This window comes from Choristoneura fumiferana, chromosome 3 (genome assembly GCF_025370935.1).
Source record: "Choristoneura fumiferana chromosome 3, NRCan_CFum_1, whole genome shotgun sequence".
Taxonomy (NCBI): Eukaryota; Metazoa; Arthropoda; class Insecta; order Lepidoptera; family Tortricidae; genus Choristoneura; species Choristoneura fumiferana.
Window position 1 is genome coordinate 22,946,577 of NC_133474.1, and position 19,960 is coordinate 22,966,536.

The 19,960-nt window shown below is 43.4% G+C and overlaps 2 protein-coding genes across 2 annotated transcripts in view; one reads left to right on the forward strand and one right to left on the reverse strand.

The window, feature by feature from the left end:
* Nucleotides 1-584: 584 nt before the first annotated feature.
* Arr1 (arrestin 1) lies at nt 585-8,493 on the forward strand. The gene is made up of 7 exons (XM_074086221.1): nt 585-751; nt 1,926-2,116; nt 4,528-4,706; nt 5,004-5,297; nt 5,910-6,053; nt 6,900-7,029; nt 8,186-8,493. Exons 1-7 carry the CDS (start codon nt 643-645, stop codon nt 8,282-8,284), a joined length of 1,146 nt encoding a protein of 381 aa, XP_073942322.1. The 5' UTR covers nt 585-642; the 3' UTR covers nt 8,285-8,493.
* A 6,503-nt stretch (nt 8,494-14,996) lies between these two features.
* The window catches only part of side-II (sidestep II transmembrane protein), a 401,395-nt gene continuing 396,431 nt past the window's right edge, over nt 14,997-19,960 (reverse strand). The window contains exons 17-18 of the mRNA XM_074086222.1: nt 16,489-16,538; nt 14,997-16,444 (exon numbers count right to left, since the gene is read on the reverse strand). Coding sequence (XP_073942323.1) covers nt 16,324-16,444; nt 16,489-16,538 — 171 coding nt within the window. The 3' untranslated portion in view covers nt 14,997-16,323. The remainder of the gene's footprint in view (nt 16,445-16,488; nt 16,539-19,960) is intronic.

The window sequence follows — 19,960 nt, forward strand, 5'->3', positions numbered from 1 at the left end:
GGAAATTCAATATGGGACGTTTTTGTAGGTCACCCTCAGCGGATCATCTGGGCTTTGCCGGCTAGGGCAGCGCGGCGTGGAGCACGATAAGAGCCAGGGGGGCTCCTAGGAAATTTGAAAATCGAAGTTCGTATCGTACTGTCCCTCTCACACTCGTATTAAACAACATAAGCGTCAGCGGGAACTTTGCACGTCATAGTACCTAAAGGGCCTGCTCGCGTTTACGACGCGGCGCGGCGGCGGCGGATGACTTTATTTATTTGGAATCGGCGCTTATTGAATATCGGCGTTTTACGAGCCGCGCCGCCGCCGCCGCCGCAGTGATACTTTTTCAATTTACAGTAAAACCGATTGGCCGCATTTATGCGATGCGGCCACTCGATACACGCTTTATGACGTGGCGGCCGCGGCCGAGGCCGGCTCCCCATTCCGCGCGCCATAAACACGCGCAGCGATCGCCTGACCTTTGTTCTTGATGAATCATAGAAATCGTAGGAAGCGTTTCCGCACGTGAGCCGCTAACGAGGGGAACGAGATTACCGCGGCTCAGAAGCCTCGCAAATAAGTAATCCCGTATATAGCAGGGTTGTGGCCGCTCCCGGCACAGTCGGCCCGAGCGCTCCCAGCCTGCAAACTATCACGATGGTGTACAACTTCAAAGTGTTTAAGAAATGTGCCCCCAACGGCAAGCTGACGCTGTACATGGCGAAGCGGGATTTCGTGGATCACATCACGTTCGTGGAGCCCATAGGTGCGAGGGTCACCCGCGTGGAAACCATAGCCCACATGGATCAGGCATAGCCATGGCGCGGCGCACACATTGCGCCGTGTAGCAGAGAAGTTTCGACTCCGCCCTGACGTTAACTGATCCCACTTTAATACCGGGTTTCTTAGTACGAGTTTGTTAGTTAGCACCGCCCCGGTGCGGCTGCAGCGCGTTGGCGAATCCATCATCCGCCCACCGTCGCGCTTGACTGATTAGTGCGGTTCTAGTGTTTAGTGTAGCGCCCTGAAACCCCTGTAACATAACACCGTAAAAGTAGCCAGTTAATTTATTCAAATAAGATATCAATGGTCTTGCAAATTTGAACTCATAATTTATAACTATTACATTACAGGCCTCTTCTTATTTTAGGCTAGGCAAGGCATCTGGGCTAAAAATAAATACGTCTAAAACATGCCTAAAATTATAATTCGCAATAAACTATCTTGCGCCTGAGCCGTGTTCATGCTAAAACTCGAAAACATGCGTTTTCCCAGAGATAAAGTCAGCTAGCTAGATCGATTGTCGTTCGGAGCCATCTCTTCCCGCGAGTAGGCAACAACTAGGAACTCCAAACTCGGCTCTGCGGTGAGGATAGTAAGGGGAAATCACCACACAATATTCCCAAGAAAGTTGTTATGAAAGTTCACTATTGATTCTCATCGCAACCTAACACTAAAGCTAAAATTGCTAAAAGTGGCTCCGAAGCTGTAACGTTTCGTGTGCTCTGCCTACCCCATTTGGGAATACAGGCGTGATGTTTATGTATTTTCATCGGACGACCACCGACCAGCACTCTGTCAAGGGTGTAAAAAGAGATTGATTATTCTTCTCAGAAAACCGCTGCATACCACATCGAAATTGTTAGAAGGGTCGCGTGTCCATAATTTATGAAATATACAAATAAGAGTTAAATTATTTTCTAAGTTTTTATTTCTGACGCGGATTATGTTTTTCTTTACACAAAATCTACCAGAGTATATACTTACTATTTAGGTAGGTATTTAAAATCGGCAGGCCTAACACTAGATGGACGAACGATATCGCGCGAGTTGCGGGCAACCGGTACATGTATTTGACGATTTGTTCATCCAGAGGGAGGAGTTTGTTCAGAGTGACGTGAGGCTGATTGAGAGTGGTAGTGACGGCTGGTTGTCACCAGATGGCGTGGTGGTGCTGGACGAGGATTACGTGCGCGGGCGCAAGGTGTGGGGGCAGGTGGTGTGCACGTTCCGCTACGGCCGCGAGGAGGACGAGGTCATGGGACTCAACTTCTACAAGGAGCTGTTCCTGGCCTCCGAACAGCTCTACCCCGCGCCCGAGAAGCGCGCCTGGGAGCTCTCGCGCACGCAGGTCACTACTTTATACTACTTTATATATGTTACTAGCTGTTGCCCTCGATTTTATCTGCGCAGAATCAAACTAAGGCCAGTAGCTAAAAGTTAAGTGATGTCTTACAAAACCAGTTTTGCAATATTAGCTTTATTTTGGTTCCTTATTAAATTAGTAAATTTTGTCTAAACGTCAAGTAGCCAAACTAGTTCAGCTATCCTTTTTTTTCAGTGATCGCTTATCGCTATCCCGCGGGTACTAAGCATTTTTCCGGGATAAAAAGTAGCCTCTCCTTCCTTGGGACTCCAACTATCTCAATAACGAATTTCGTAAAACAGACTGATAAAGGCACTTTCACATTTATTTTATAATATTAGTATAGTAGGGATGCGTGTCCACGGGCGATGGTGATTTCTTTCCATCAGGTGAAGGTGACCCGCTTGCTCGTTTGGTCCTGATTGTATAAGAAATACTTTTTTAACCGCTTTATCGAGTCTGAGCTACAATGCCGGTATTTTACTACATCCTCGTTGGAATTCGTAATTTATTTACATTATGAAAAGCATTTTGTACAGGATTTCATTTATATTTTACGGTTAATATTTCGGAATTTTACATATTATTATGTAATAGCAAATTTCATTCAAGTTAGTAGTTTCTGTTCAGCCGTTCTAGCGTCAAAGAGTAAACAATACACACAAACTTTCGCTTTAAATTCAGAAGCCTCCAAAACAAAAAGTACCTAACTGAATTTTGTTTTGAAGCGCGATAACGTCACCTTTGCGTCGCTTGCGCACAAATATGCTGTATTCAGTATTCAGTCATTTATTGCTTTAAAGAATTCCATGCAATACAATATAGTTCAATTCAGAGAATTACACTAATACAAAATTTCAAAAAGTATTCATTCTATTTTAATTTCACTACACATATTTAGACTTCTCATAAATATTATAAATAATGTCAAAAGAGGTACAATTATAATTTACAAAATGTTTGGACTACCAGAAAATACAATAATGTATGTATGCAATAAAAAATTCAATTCAATTCAATGAAGTACGGATGACTCAAGTATAGCATAGATGAGTTACATATAGACGAAGCAAGCATTTACCATGAATCAGTCAAATATTTTAGCAAAATATTCTTTAAGGGCATAAAATGGTCTTAACTTTAAATAAGATTTCAACTTTTTAAAGAATTCTCTCAGGTTTACTGATTTTCTTATGTCAACATCAAGGTGATTATAAACCTTTATTGCTACATAACCTATGCTTTTTTTATATTGTAAAAGTGGCTAAAGGCTCCGCATTAACCTCTGAAAACCGAATAGACCAATCCATATAAATACTTAAACAAATCAGAGGCCGTATTGCCTAACGTTCGCAATAAATGACAGACTTCGCATACAAAAACTGTCATTTGATTGCGATCGCGAGCGTCAGAAGCGTTAGGGCAATACGGCCTCTGTTTGGGCGATCATTTCGCAGTTTAAACATGTAGGTACGCAGCTCTTTTGAAATAACATGGGGGTGATTAGGAGACACCTTAATTCACACCATCAAGAGTGTGTTAAGGCGTAGAGACAGTCAGTAGCGCGGTGGCACGGCGGTGGCCATTACGAGTAGCGTCCCCGGGCGGTGTTATTGCATTCCGCGCGGGCCGCCGCCGCGCCGTAAACCGTTGCCGGGCCGTCTGCGGCATCGCTTAATACATTAACCTATGCGAGCCGCAAACGTACACTATTATTTTAGGTCTTACAGGCATGCCCCGTCTGACCGTAATGAACCTAGTGTTTATTTTTCGTATAAATCGCCAAGAAGTCTGTGGGACTGTTGATAAACAGCGTGATATGGTTATGCACGTGTAGGATAGTAGGTTCTGGTTGTGATTATCGCTTACGTGTCTAGTAGATCTTGATAATTGTGCATCAGGTATGATAAGGCTTGTCAAATGCTGTTATAAGTAAAATAATCTAAAGCAAGTTCTTTATAAGAATGTTATTGGTAAAAACAGACTTATATAGTTCTTTCTTATAGGATTACTTTGCTTGTCGGGCTTCCGTATGTGGCTGGTTAAATTGTAATTTTGTGTAGGTAAGTAAATCAGCAGGCCAACTTCACTGGCTGGCCGTGTGATCGAACTTTTGAAACTGCATGCACACTACGTTTTATTTTACCCGCAGATAACGTGCAGTTAACGTGCGTTAAAATGCACTTTTGTGCTAGCTTTTTGAGACTTTACAGCTTCAAATGTACCTACATCACCGAAACTCGCGTCATCTGTGCCTAAAAAATACATGCACCGTATGCATAGCCCAAAGTTCGGGTTCATAATCGACATCAGCGCACGGCTTAGTCATAGTCCGGACAGGAGTCGCCGTCGCCGTCAGCGTGGACGACGATTAAGATGATGTGTTGATTGTGTAGGAGCGGTTGCTGAAGAAGCTGGGTGAGAACGCGTTCGCGTTCCGGCTGACCGTGCCGGCGGGCGCGCCCGGCTCCGTCACGCTGCAGCCCGCGCTCGAGGACGAGGGCGAGCCCTGCGGCGTGCACTACTACGTCAAGCTCTTCGTCGGAGACTCCGAGATCGACCGCTCACACCGCAGGTAATAAACCGTGATACTTCTGGAGAACGACAAGCCTTAAGCTTGTTGGTTTTGGAAGTAGTAGGGCAAAAGGTCGTCCTTTGCAAAGCCAGAATCGATCGAGCACTCGTAAGGCCAGAGTCAGATCAATTAAAAATTAATATCCAATATGGTTAAAAAACAGACACCACATCTCTCGGACTTGTCAGAAAAATAACATCGTTCGATGTGAAAGCCATTGCTATATGAGCACTTAACTCTTTATTGATAACGGAAGGAACGTATTTGACGCGTGAACTGTTCCGTTTGTATGTGCAGGAGCACGATAGCGCTGGGCATCCGCAAGGTGCAGTTCGCGCCGAGCAAGCCGGGCCCGCAGCCGTGCACGGTGGTGCGCAAGGACTTCGTGCTGTCGCCGGGCCAGCTGGAGCTGGAGCTGACGCTGGACCGGCAGCTGTACCTGCACGGGGAGGCCGTCGCCGTCAACGTGTGCGTGCGCAACCACAGCAATAAGGTCGTCAAGCGCATCAAGGCCGCCGTGCAGCAGGGCGTCGACGTCGTCCTGTTCCAGAGCGGACAGTACCGCAACATCGTCGCCAGCGTCGAGACACAGTCAGTACCGACCAGTTAACTCTTTACATGGCAACATGATGCCTCAGTTTCGCGTCAGCTAACGTTATGATTTGAAGGCTAGCCACACAGAATGAACGAGAGGCAGCGGCAGGGGCGGGGCAGTTCATACTAGATGTTATTTAGAAATGTCACGATCCAAAGGAGACAAAAGAGATGAAGCGGAGACGCGACGTGGGCATGACGCTTCGACGTCTGCGCCTCTTCGGCCCGTCCCACGTCTCTTCTGTGTGGGTTGCGCCTAACTGAAGCCTGACGTCGTGTTTTGTTAAGTTCAAAATTTTGAAGGTTTATTTTATTTACTTAAGAGGGTTGCAATTGATACAATCATGCCTGACGCTGAACTAATTGATTACTGCTCGCGCGGTGTGATTCCGTCGTAAGTACACTGAAACTGTTCTTCCACAACCACGTGTCAATTATAACTTTAGGATATACTCGATCGCGTGGTTGTGAGAACAGTTTCATCAGAAGCATATAGCATTGCGCGAGCGTTGATAAATTAGGACTGCGGCTATATCCCTGATCTTTCGAAATGTGGAAGTGTATTTGAGATTGTTGTTGATGAGTTAGTGGTTGTGTCGTTCGCTTCAGGGACGGGTGTCCGCTGCAGCCGGGCTCCAGCCTGCAGCGCGTGCTGCACCTGACGCCGGCGCTGTCGGCCAACCGCGACAAGCGCGGCATCGCGCTCGACGGACAGCTCAAGCGCGCCGACACCACGCTCGCCTCCACCACGCTGTCAGTCACCAATCTCTGTAGTCATTAACCCATGACGCTATAAAAGGGGTATTATATTATAAGTTTGACGCAGACCATGTCGGTCTGTCTGTTGGCATCGTAGCTCTCACACGAATGGACCGATTTCAACGCAGTTTTTTACGTTTATGTTTCATTAAAATCGGTTTAGTTGTTTTTGAAATATGGAAGTTTGAAATTACAATGTCAGGGGTTTCAGGGATTTTTCGACTTTCGATGGTAATATTAATTAATTATCGACATTATCGAGTATCTACTATGCGGAGAAAAAAAGACTGTTTATAAAATATGGATTATATTACATACTTTGCGTGTTCTACATTGTCAGCCGTAGGCCATGTAAGTTGTAACGAAGAAAATTCATCTCTCTAATTCGACTTAACAATTGAAATTCAGGAATATTGGAATAAAAATTATGTAGACTTTCGTGTTATACCAAGAGACAGCTTACACGTAGATGCCAAATTGTACCCCAAACCGTGCCGTTTGCATTTGTTTTTCGTTTGTTTCACACAAAATTGACTCGTGATTGATCAATTCTCACCTGATGAAAAGTGCAGGTGAGGCCAAAGGTATATTCACTGGTTCAGTAACAGCATATTCCCTCTAACTTTGAAGGGCCCAGTTGTATCTAACTGGAAATATAGACAGACTTGGAAAAGTTACACTTTGTTGGTTAACAAAGTTGGACTAGTTGTTGCCCAGGTAGCACCAACCCGAACTACTCCTTCTCCTTTGAAATGGCTTTAGAACGTCGTGGCCGAGCGTGAGGTTACCCCCCCCCCTACCAGTATGTAGTCAGCTGATTTGTTGTGGCGGCATCGGCAGGGTGCTGGACCCCGAGCAGCGCGACGCGTTCGGCATCGTGGTGTCGTACAGCGTCAAGGTGAAGCTGTACCTGGGCGCGCTGGCCGGCGAGCTCGCCGCGGAGCTGCCCTTCATCCTTATGCACCCCAAGGTACCGCCATCATTCAATGACCATCTCAGCCCACGCCCCACTGCTGGGCACTTTCCTCTTCAAATCAGGGCTTCGGCCGTAGTTCCCACGCGGGCCCAGTGTGGTTTGGGAGCTTCATACACTTTCGATGCCACAGTGGTATTCACACAATCAACATTTACCCACAAACCCACAGTGTTATATATAGCAAATAAAAAAAAGATTTCACAAATGAAGAATCTCCGCTTCTGACTAAATATGGTATCCAGTATTGATGACGGTCATCATAATAGAAAATTCATCATAAAATAAAAAGCAGCAAGCGCAGCGTAGGACATCTGCCAACAAGAGGGACGGATGACGTGGTTAAAGCCGCGGGCTCACAATGGAAGCAGGCTGCTGAACAGCTGGGCAGTGAACTGGAGGTTATTATTTGGCCTAATGTCCAACCAACAGTGGTCGTATGTACAGCTGATATGATGATAACATAAAAAATTAAAAACTCAACTGCAAAAACGAATAAGGAAAAATACATATCTACTTACTAAAAATTGGCTCGGTTCACCCTGATGGGCCCCGACTATTGTAGGTATACACGCTTTATTACGCATCAGAATTTATTATTTCTTTTATGTGTGTATCGATCATAAAACATTTAATGGTGTAAGTACCTAGTTATTAAATATTAGGTAAGTAGATACTTAGAAGATTTCAAGACGACTAGAAGAGACTTGTTTTTCTTAGTAGTTTTTATGCAGTAGACTTTTAATTCTTTAATTTATTATTTTTCTGGCGACCCGGCCCGGCTTCGCACGAGTGAAAATAAAAAAAGGTCTCTAATCCCCAATCGCCCTTTTCCCAAAACTACACTCGTGCAAATCTGGACTGCAGTATGTATGAGGACTGCGTACCCGGGCAAGGAAGAAATAAGAAAAAAAAACTGTGAAATAGTCAGAATTACATTCTACATTGCAGCCTCAGCCTCTGTCCTGCCGTAAAGAATAAAAAAATGCATCGGTTCTGTAAATATCAAATCTGCATGTGATTTGTCGTTGGGTAAGCTGGGGATATTGTCGTAGGGTCCACCGCTCTGTCTGTACGTGTCCTCGGTGTGAGGCGTCTGCCCGTCAGGCGGTGATCACTCAGAGCGGTGAGTGAGGGGGTGGTTTGTGTGCAGGAGGGGCGCGGCAAGGTGATCCACGCCGACAGCCAGGCCGACGTGGAGATGTTCCGCCAGGACACCGTGCACCACCAGGAGAGCGTCGAGGTCTACTAGCGGACCAGACCTCACCAACATACTGCTTATTTATACGCCTACAAGCAACTTTATCTAGTCAACAGCGCGTCTGCTGTATCAACTTGGCATTATACCTCTTATGTACCTCTAATATTATTATGGATTCCTTTAGATTAACATAACATTATGTCCTCAAACGTGTATGGGCTCGCTAATGTTTATCTTGAGTCAATAAATATTTACATTTTTCGAATTTTTCATTACCAAAATGAAGGTGATATCTCCTTGTAATTGGGGCGGGGGAGTGCCGCTGTCGGAAGTTGCTGTTCACGGGACAAAGTGAAGGGGGGGGGGGCAGTGTTTTGGAACTCGAAGTGCATTGTAGAGTTGATGACGTCCATCCCGTCCGCGCAGTTTCGCAAGTTATTATTGCGACCCGCAGCGCGGTTGATGTCGGCTCAAACTCATTGGTAAAGCTGTGCTCTCTGATTACTAAATTCTTGAGCATAAATTAATATTTCAAAGTTTAACACTATGGACTAACTATCACTAATTGAATAAGACCTTCACAATGAACTTCGGGACTTACGAATTAAGTTCTCCGGTAAAATATTTGAATAAGAATTTAGAGCCCTTGTCAGCGCTCACGTGGAATCAAATAAACGTTTGTCAAATACAAATAGAACGTTTCAAACACTCCGCGCTCGCTTCAGCCTGAAACACTTGAGTTAACAAAATTTGCAGCACACAATTGACTTGAATAGGCCACAGTTTTGAATGTCAATTGTTATGTCGTATACTACGAATTCTTCAGTGGTGTTATTTCTTTCTGCTTTGTTCAGATTGCTTGTCTTATTGTGTTGATATTTCTGTCAGAGATCGAAGCAAACAACGAGCTGAAGTGGAAATCGTGCACGGTAGCCTACTGACGTAGCATTACTCATGTCAGTGTCCCATTGCGGCGCTTTCATTCAGGATGCTGGGCGGGCCTACGTAAACTGCGCAGTGGATCACGCAGCTTCTAAAAATGTGTTATTATGAGGATACAATAGTCCGGTACCTAGTATTTCAATATTTGCATGTAGCAAACTAAAGTGAAAAACAATGAAATGCATAATATTTGTGCGAGATGGAATGATCAGTCGCAGAAACATCGTCATAGCACGTTCCTCTCTTCGCCAGCGCCTTTTTTTGTCTTTTTTTCATTGTCATACCGACTAGGTAAAACGTATTCACCTCAAACTTCTTAATATTTACAAAATACAGGCAAAGTATAATGAAGACAAGTCGTCTACTATTGTTCAATACTATAATGGTATCAAATATCTTTGATATCGCGTGACAAAGCACCTGGTCCGGTGACCGATCGTGGGCGTCGCGCGACGGGCCGCCGCGACACCCGACGCGGCCCATCCGTCTTCGTCGCGTTGCCAGTCACCATCACCCTGTTGTCATTGGATTATTATTTATTTGCGAAGCATATGTTTGAAATAGATATTTCTAAGCCTATTCTGTTCACCGCGCGAGTAGCACGGAGCACCTAACTTTGGTGCGAGGGTAGGACCATTGCAAAGGCGCTAAGATCGCTAATGCTGCTGGGCTACTACGAAACTCGAAACTCGAAGTTCGTGTCGTGCGGTCCCTCTGACACTTATACTATTTAATACGAGAGCGAGAGGGACGGTACGATACGAAATTCGAGTTTCGAAGTTCGTAGTAGCCCAGCAGCAGTGTATTCAATGTGTGACTGTCGATTTATAGTGTCCAGAGTATAAAAATACCTACTCGTAGAATGAAATAATATGTTTTAGGTTTATTTTGTTTAGAACATTATTTTAGAACGTCTTATTGGCACGCTCGAGACCACCTTTTCCATTAAGCGTTTGCCCGAGTGCTTTTGAAATCCAAATAATATCTGGATCTAATTATGTGGCGTCTTTACCGCGCTCATTAGCACACGCCATCATTGCGATAAGAGAATACCAAAATAAGGAAATTATACTTGTTAACAATGTGGCAACGATATTGCGCACGCGCAACGACTCTGTACAGGCGAGGAAATAAATGAGTTTACTTTTATAATTTTAGTGGTATATTATAAATGCGCGCGTGCGTGTATGTGTTTGTGTTTGTGTGTGCGTATATTTAGAAGAAAATTTAATATTCAGATAGATTTAGGTATATCTCTGGAATAACGTACCTATAGGCATAGGACGATAGTAATATATAATATCATTGGGTAGGTATATGCTACTTTTTATCTCGTTATTTCCAAGGGATCCATGTAAAAATCTCAAATGAACATGACTTAAAATAAATAAATAAAAATAAATCGTAACAACTAAATTTAGGATTTTTTACGCGATATAAATCAAGACCACGCTGTTATTTTAGAAAATTCCCGAGAGACTTTAAATAGTGGGTATTCCGGAACTTTATTATCGACTCTTTGAGATCTAATTGACAATAAAATTGCTAGCGAAGCGAAGTGGGTACAATCTAACCTACTATTGCTACTATGTTTTTTTCTACCCGTGTGAACCATTATTATAAGTACCTGGGCAACCGAGCTTTGCTCGGGCTGAAACTCGGTAACAAGCGTTTTCCCAGAGATAAGACCAGGCTAAATCGTTTTTCATCCCCGAAAACCCTCCATACTAAATTTCATCGAAATAGTTGGAGCCTTTTCCGAGATCCCCGAAATATACCTATATATTTATATATATACAAGAAATTGCTCGTTTAACGGTATAACGGTTATGGTAGCTTATTTGAAATGTCGTAATTTTACAAATACCGATGCCCTTCCTAGGTTTGATTGTGCAGTTTAAGCGTCAAGAGGTAACAGACAGACAGACAAACAGGCGGAGTTACTTTCACATTTATAATATTAGGGTATTTTGAAATAAGAAAACTTTTCCTCCTGAATGTACTTAAGCGAGGTAAGATGCAATTACCAACTTTCATATTTGGTGCATTTAATGAATGTTTTTACGTACCTACGTAAAATGTAAAGCGGGGATTTTGTTGCCGAACGATAACAGGTACTCGGCCGATGCCATTTGATTTGACCAAAACGTTGGATGAAACGTTACTATTATTGTTTTTAGATGCATATCGCGTGCACAAGAACATAAATATGCAAATAATTGGTGTGACTTCGCTGTGCTGGTGGAGGGGTGTCGTTTTATACATTATTTTTTTATTGTAATATTTGAATATCTACCGCTTATGATCTGAGTGTAGCGATTGATATTTGAATTCGCTGCGTGACCTCGCATTTGAATTGAAATTTCGAGATTTTTCTATATTTTCAAAAATTAAGAGGTCGTCTTCATAATTTAGGTACCTAAGTTAAATCCATCATGTTACTTTTGGGAATGTTTTTGATACAACGTAAGTAGTTTTAGTTTGGTGGTTGAAATTTTAGGATTTTTAAATCGCTCTCATGATATGATTTAAAAGCATATAAAATCAGATACTCCCGTATCTAAATGACAAGTTTTTTTTTGTTATTTCTGTGATGCAGCTATTAATATATAAGTACCTAACTTAAAATCCAATACCTAATTTCAGTAGCTTTAGCGTGAAAGAGCAACACAAACATAATCCAAACTTTCGTAGCTATTTATAATATTAGAGCTGGGCGAGAGGTTTTTTAGGAGGGACCATTTATTTGCCATTAATTCACTGGAATGCTTAGAAACTACTTTCGAGTAAAGTTTTCGGACCCGAACTGCGTGACGTGATGTTGATGCGATGAAATAAAGCTTGGATTTGAATGTTTTACAGTTAACTTTGACAGGAGCTTTGAATTTGTTCGAAATATGCCAAAAATAAATAAGTTCACCCCATTTTAACAATTTAAAAAATAGGAGGATTTTTTTGAGTAGAGTTAGGTAGGTACTTTAGTGAGTTTTATTTTTTTGTGTAAGGCAAGACAGATGAGCTACGGGTTCTCGGTGGATGCAAGCCGCTTCCAACCGAAGCAACTGGAGGTCTATGGGGGAGGCCTGTGTCCAACAGTGGATATTCTACGGCTGAAATGATGATGATGGTAATGAAGGTGTGGTTGAATCAGGGATGTTATGGATATAACATTTCGGATCTGGATATGGATACGGATATATTTCAAACATAATACCGGTTTCGGTTACGGCTACGGATGTTAAATTATTACGGATTATCCGATAGTTTCGGTTTCGGTTACGGATATTAGTTTTTTAAGGAAGTGTCAACGTAAAATACAAAAAGTAGTAACAAATAAATATTCAATAAAAAATTACAAAAAAAACAACTTAGACCTATACCTACAAACTAAGGCTTAAACACCTGTCTACTATAATTTTGTAATTTTCTATAGTATCTTTTGTACAATAAAGAGTTTGCTAATAGGGATATAGATGATTGACTTTAATTTGTTGTAATACGACTTACTCGTAGCAATAGAAACCTAATAAATAGATGCAGAAGACGCGCGCGGCTGTTCTGTCTGCTCGGCCGGGCAAAAACAAAAACCTATCACAACATGACGCGTTTTGACTCCGCCGCTATCCGAAACTATCCGAAATGTTTATATCGGATTCGGTTACGGTTACGGATAGTTTTTTATTTCGGATATCCGATAGCTTCGGTTACGGATACGGAGCTCCATAACATCCCTTGTTGAAATTTGCCATTTTTGAATGCAAGCAGTACCTACTAAGCGTGTTAGCATAAAACTTGATCTATCGTTATCGTGTCAGTTCACGAAATCAATCAAGTATTTGTTTAAGCTTTATTGAGGTGAGTTTGTATTCGTATTTAGGAACCAGATTTCCTTACTACTTCGACAAAATTAAACAACGCGTGGCTGGGTTGTACAATCAGCCAAATAAGTGGTCTATCAACTATTAAACAAGTTCCTATCAAATGAATATGTTGCTTAAGTCGAACTTTCAAGTTGACAGACACGTCTATTGCATTATTGATATGCGACATGCAAGCGATTATCGACTTTAGGGTGGTAGAGCACATATTTGGCTGATGGTACGATAACTATATTTAAAATTTATTTAACAAACAACAAAAGTAAGAAATAAAACTACATAACTGTAGGTACCTATAGTCACCCTGCGTTTCGTTAACACTGTATTATGTTTATTAGGTATTTTAGGAATCTGTTTTAGATTGACCACATGAAGGGTGACAATAATTTTGGTATAAACTTTAATTTGAAATAAGAAACAAAGGACTACCTATTACCTAGGTATTAAAATTTTGTTAATTTTATAGATAGCTTTATTTAAAATGTAACTACGATGGTGTGTGTTAAGTATCAAATTTTATTAGTCGATATCAATTAAGTACGCGTAAATAACGCAGGGTATTATTTACTCTGTTACCCAAATAAACTTATAGCGACACAGCGCCCTCTTGCGGAAGATGCCGGCGCAGGCGGCCGGCAGCTCAGCGCGACGTACTACCTACCTACATGCTCGGCGCGCTCTCAGTCGCTGGACACGCTACACAGATGGCGTTACTAGTAGCATTTGAAAACGCCGCACCGCAACCATACATTTCCAATTTATCAAATTGGTTGGTTTGTGTACCTATTGATGTAGTTTTGTTCAATAGCTAAGCTATTAAAGTACGTTCAGGGGCTAATTTTTGAACAACATCGCTTGAAAATAGCTTGAACATAGTGATAAATTTAATTTAAAAGTGCCCATTGCGGCCTATTTACTGAATAAATCATTTGAATTTTTGAATTTGAATTTGAATTTGAATTTTAAAAGAATCTGTTCCCAATTTTGTTTGAAATCGATTTGAAAAAATATGTCAGTGCTGTCGGTCATTGATTCGATATCAGTAAATTAGGTATATATTTATTAGTATTTTTTTTTAATTTATTACTCATACGTATTACATACAATTGCTTACTATCTAAATCCACTCGCCAAACTAATATGACGGTTGGGTGTATAATAAAATATTATATAAGTACCTCCTGCTGCTGCTGTGCTGTAGTTAGCACCTGGTATCGAGAAAACTTAACATATTTTTCAGTTGGGAAGAGGTCACAATAAAAGTCGGAGTGTACTTCGAAGACAACCTTTAATCTCGTCCAAAAAAAAAGTCAACAGTAGGGCGCAACTCTTCGAGCTGTTTTAAACATTAGAATAACAAATCTTCTCTTACTTAAAAATTAAAATTACCTAACAATCACTTTATCTATGGCGGCAGCGCCGCCCGGCCGGCGGCGCGCGCCTCGCGCGCACTCGCGCGGCACTCGCGCGGCACGCGCCGGCCCGTCGGCGGTACAATAAAATCTCTGTATTTTACAATCGACTGATATTCCCATGATACGTGGCTGTTTCATAAAGATATGATTTCATTCCAATAATGATATGTTCAGAATGTTAGATTATTCTCGTCCGATACGCAATGCAATGTAATAGGTACCTACCCAGAATGCTTCTTAAATATTTTAGGCTTTGGCACACCCGCACATGTTCTGCCCAAGTATAATCTTTCCACGTTCACGCACGTAGAGTTACCAAATGCGAAAAAATACAGGCACGTTAACATAATAATTCACAAGAATGTTATGTTTTCGTTTGTGTTTATTGTAATAAAAACTCTGACAAAACTCTATTTCGTTGAAATATCGATAAATTCTGCGATTTCTGTAAAATGGTTTTAGTGGAATTAAATTCTCGGGATACCTAAATCCCGAAATATAATAAATAAAAATACCACAAACGGGACAATATTACTCGTTTATTTTAGCGTGATAAGTCCCGTTTGTGATATTTTGACTTTGAGTGAAAATCACGAAAACTTAAAACGTTATAATATGGTAAATCTACGAACGAACGTTATTTGTTGATTACACAGCGAACGCACGAGTACAGCAAACGTACGCGCAGCAGCGCAAAGCCTTTGACGACGCTCGGATACGAAATAAATTAAGTAGGTAGGTGATCGATACTGTAAGTACATTCCAGGTAATATTGCATTTATTTTATCAATAAATAAAAATAAGATAGATCCGTGTGCCGTCTATCGGACGAATAAAGTATTTATTGTAATTTTATGGCACAAAATTGTTTTTTTTGTGACGCGTCGAGTGCTCCCAGCCATCTTATCATCAGTCGAAACTTTCAAATATTACATACAATTCTTTGGACATAAAGTAGGAGTTGTTGAGTCGTCGGTACTTGTATAGTGTAAATAATCTGTAGAGCGAGCGCGCGGCGCCGCGAGTGGCCACGCCGCACGCTCCAAGCCGACTTTAAAACCTTAAGAGTCAAGTACAAATTTTATTTACATAGAATTTATGATATTTTTACAGATAACGATGAATCCATTTAACTAATGACGTCACTCGCCAACCGGCGGCCGGCATCGGCAGGCGCTAGAGTACCGTAGACATGTAAAAAAGTGGCAAAGATTCAGTCGCTTATCAACTACTATTTACATCACAAATTTAGTTCTTCACAGAATTATAATTTAATACTGTAGTCTCCGATTTCGGTAAAATACGCCCAGAATATCCAATTTGTGAAAAGTCACGAGCTAATTTGCCAAGTAAATGGTTCTCGGGAAACGTCACAAGCACTGAGGCCCGCGGCCGCACCGAATCTCGTTATAATTTAAACGGACTAAACTTAACCATTCGGCTGGGACGCTTCACGTCACCATCGTCGTGCGTGGATGTTCTGAAGGGCGGGCGGCGCCGCGCGCCACATGCCGCCCGCAAACAAATTAAAATCGTGACGTGAACTCGCCGCCCGCGCCGGCCCCGCCCGAGCTTTCAGCTAAAGAGTATTTCTTGTTTTGTTACTCTCATAAACGGAATTTTTGTTACCTCACCACTCAAATTGATTGCAGCGTGTGTTGACTGAGCGCTCGCGAAATTCAAGCGACAACAAAGGGCTTTAGAGGCTCGGAGGTATAACGGTCGTCTCGCAAGGGGATTATGTACAATGGGAATCGTCGTATTACTTCTAATCGTTGAGACCGATATGTCTCTCGATATGATGGGATCGAGGGAGAGCCGACGGAGGCGGGGCGCGGGTCCGGGTTATACTAGACTAGACGCAGGACTCCGGGATCCGGTGGTCGAGCAGCTTCTCCTTGATGGCGTCGACGTTGAGGTCTGCGGCGGCGCGCAGCGTGGCCGACGCGCTGCGGCCGAGCCCCGAGCCCGCGCCCCCGCCCCGCCCGCGCCCCGCCCCCCCGCCCCGCCCACGGCCAGCTCCCGCGGCCGCGCGCCCCACGTCCACGACGCGCCGGGCCCGTTGCACGCCTGCAACAAAACAACATTGTTTGTCAAAGCCACCCATGTACAGCAGGGCTACTACGAAACTCGAAACTCGAAGTTCGTGTCGTGCGGTCCCTCTGACACTCATACTATTTAATACGAGAGCGAGAGGGACGCTACGATACGAACTTCGAGTTTCGAGTTTCGTAGTAGCCCTGCAGGTCGGCCGGAGATGCGGGCCCTACTTGGTAAATACTTTGGTCCGGATGCGGCAGCTCGGATGCCGCCGTGAGCCTAACTATAACATATCGCAAACCGGAAGCAATCTGCGTGCGGACTAATTAACTAGTTGTGAGAACTAAGATCGTGCTTATAATTTATTGTAACGGTTCCCATGGCGGCCGCCGTGTGCAGTGAATAGCGTCCATCCAATCAGCGGTATAATGAGGCTCGGCGGCGGTATCGCGCGGCGCATCTCGTCGCATTAGCCGCGCCATTGTCGCGCCGCTGATAACGCCAAATTAAAACTAATTCAGCCGCGGAACCCTCGCCGCCGCCGCCGGGACGCACCTGACAGGTGACGCGATAAAAGGACATGTTGATAAAACTATTGCGAGACTTAATTAAAACGCGCGGGCGCGGCCGGGCGCGGCGCAGCGCGGCACAATGCCTCGCTACGATTTAATGCACTTAATTAGACAATGAATGGATTTACTGCTAACTAGTTACTCCACGGAGGTTTTTGACCTTTTGTTTCTCTGCGCTACGTGATAATGCGCTCTTCTCTTTATTTAGCGGCGTGTTTAGTGTATTTTGGCTAACATCGAGGAGCATTATCACCACTAGCCGAACTGTTGTGACATGAGGCGCGCGTCGCGCGTCGCGTCGCGTCAGCGCGGCCATTCGCACGAGAGCCTGTCAGCGCACTCACACTACGCGCCTCATTAAACCACGTTATTTATTAGCCCTACGTGTGTACACATTATCTGTGAACGCAAGCGGTCCCTGTCAGTGCGCGCCTAAGTAGAACTAATAACTTTTAATGGATGTTTGCCACGTGATCTCGCGGTGCTTCGAACGAGCAGTAATTCACGTATTACACTACAATGGCTGAGCGGACAGCCGCTTCCACATCACGTAAAGATAATTTATTTGAACAAATTGTAAAATTGTAGACGCTTTTACGAGAAATCGTAGAGAAATGTGGTTTAAAGGAGATCATAAAGGGGACAGCTGCGGCGCAGTGCCTGGTGTCGTTGTACAGCTCAGCGCGACATCTCAGTCCGCGCGTGGCGGCGCGACACGTGCGACAAGCGCGACACGCGTGACACGCGACGCCACGCGGCGACGCGCGTCTTTTTGACCCGCGCCGGATTTCGCCGGAACGGTAACACGATTAACATTAAGCTTAACTAATTTAGCATCGCTGACGAGTTTGCATTAAAATTCAACTCGCTCGTTACTTTATCGGTCGGCAACTCGGTTAACTGAAGTTCGATGTTTTTATTTGATGAGGACTTTGTAAAGTAAATTCAGGATGGAAGTTTGCCTGTAAATACGATAAAGTTTAATCTGGATGTTAAGATGATAAGAAGGGCCGCGCGGGGCGCAAGCCAGGTCCGCATTTCTCTACTTTACCTCCGATGCAAAAAGGTGTGGCATCATAGCTCCCAAACCGGGCCGATTTTAAGCGGTAGCAATGGAAAGCTAAGTTTAAGTAATTTTTAAATTACCATGCCCGGGATTTTTTAACTTTCTACGTTGGTTATGTTGCGTGCAAGTAGGTACTTACCGATTTATCATTGTGTATTGCGTTGTGAAAACGAGCTTTTCATATACGTTGCGTTAAAAGGTTGATGAGGTTCATTTAACGAACGCGAGGAATTAAATTAAGCGTCAACGCACGAGCAGCGAGCGGCGAACGTCGCGAGCGCAAACAATATGGCTCGGCGCCTCCCCGAAATATTTCTAGAGGTGGACGTACTAGGCAAAACGCGGACTGAGTCTTGCGAGTATGCGTCCACAAAAAGACTAGATCCAAAGACTAGGTCCACGAGTATCTACGAGTACTTAACTCAATTGACTCATTGCGTAAACAAATAAATGATTCCCGTAAATGCGCTTCCGTGATTGCGTATACGTTACTAGTTTTAGTGGTTTTACGAATATCGAACCACCGAAATGTCATCAAAAGAAACTAGACTTTTTTTTGTTCATGCTAAAAGTGTTATTTGAACAAATGATAAATCGCTCGTTTTTCCTGGAATTCATCGCGCAGTGGCTAGGGCGAGTCGGGCGATCCCGAAGACCCGAAGTTCCCGGACGTTTTGGGAATAGTTCCAAGCGCGAGCGCAGTGAGCGCACGCATCATGCTTGTGTTCAAGTTGGCGGAACGTTGTCAGCCGCCGCACTCCTAAATACTCGTACGCTTAAAGAATCGCGGGCGGGAACGCGTACTCACGCGTCCAAGCCAAAACCTATTCCAGTAAATACGTCTCACCTCTAAATATTTCATATCTGCTACAACGCCGAGGAGACAGGATCGCGCGCGATAACCCGCGCCGGCCGCGGGGCTATCTCTACACCCTAACCATTTCTAAAAGGGATCACCAGAATCACTGTCGATGTTATGGCACTGAAGCACGGAACGGCCGAATCACTAACTTTTTAAAGCTTCTTATGTACTATACGAGGAACGTTCCTATGCGATTAAATTAAAATTAAGTTAAGCGATACGTAGCTAAAAAGACAGTGTTGAGTTTCTTGCCGGATTCTTCTCAACAGAGGTTTTTCCGAACCGGTGGTAGTTTTTTTTTGACATTCATAAGTGCTTGTTATAGCCTAAATTGAATAAAGATATTTTGACTTTGACTTTGACTGACACAATAAGCTTAAATTTCCAGCTAGAATACCTATAGTTATTCGTTATCCGGTAGAATGTTATGACCGTAGCGCGCGTTTATGACGCCGGGCTTTTATCGCCGCGCGGACCTTGTTACGAACGATGGGCTATTGATTCTGAAGGACCGCTGCCAGATTAGCTCGCTGAACTTGGGGAAGATAAGGACCGGGATATAAATTACTTGTACAATTTATATCAACTGCGGTAAGAGATTACATCTAAGTGTACTAAACGCACGCGATTCTATTTGATTGTTTAATAAGATGTTTCTTACACTTGGATTGTTTTCTCGCCGCTTGGATATTAATGGTTACGAAGTGGAGTGCGCGGGCCGGGCACGTGTCCGGGCTCACGCGGGCGCGTCCGGGAGAATTTAATTAGTTGTCCGGACGCTGCAGCGGGCGATATGTTCCGAGATGCCCATTTTGTCGTGTGTGTACCCACACTCGGGAACTATAAGATGTTGAAGATGTAGGTAAAACTGAATTTCAACATAAATAATCGCCCGAAAAAAAACGCCGATAAAAAACGCCGCCATAAAAAGACAACTAAAAAGTAAAAAAAA

Bases quoted from the DNA above. Each gene is read 5' to 3' on its own strand.
- Arr1 (XM_074086221.1), top strand. From the start codon at position 643: ATGGTGTACAACTTCAAAGTGTTTAAGAAATGTGCCCCCAACGGCAAG. The intron at 4,707-5,003 runs GTAATAAACCGT...TTGTATGTGCAG, and splicing joins ATCGACCGCTCACACCGCAG to GAGCACGATAGCGCTGGGCA. The intron at 7,030-8,185 runs GTACCGCCATCA...GTTTGTGTGCAG, and splicing joins TCATCCTTATGCACCCCAAG to GAGGGGCGCGGCAAGGTGAT.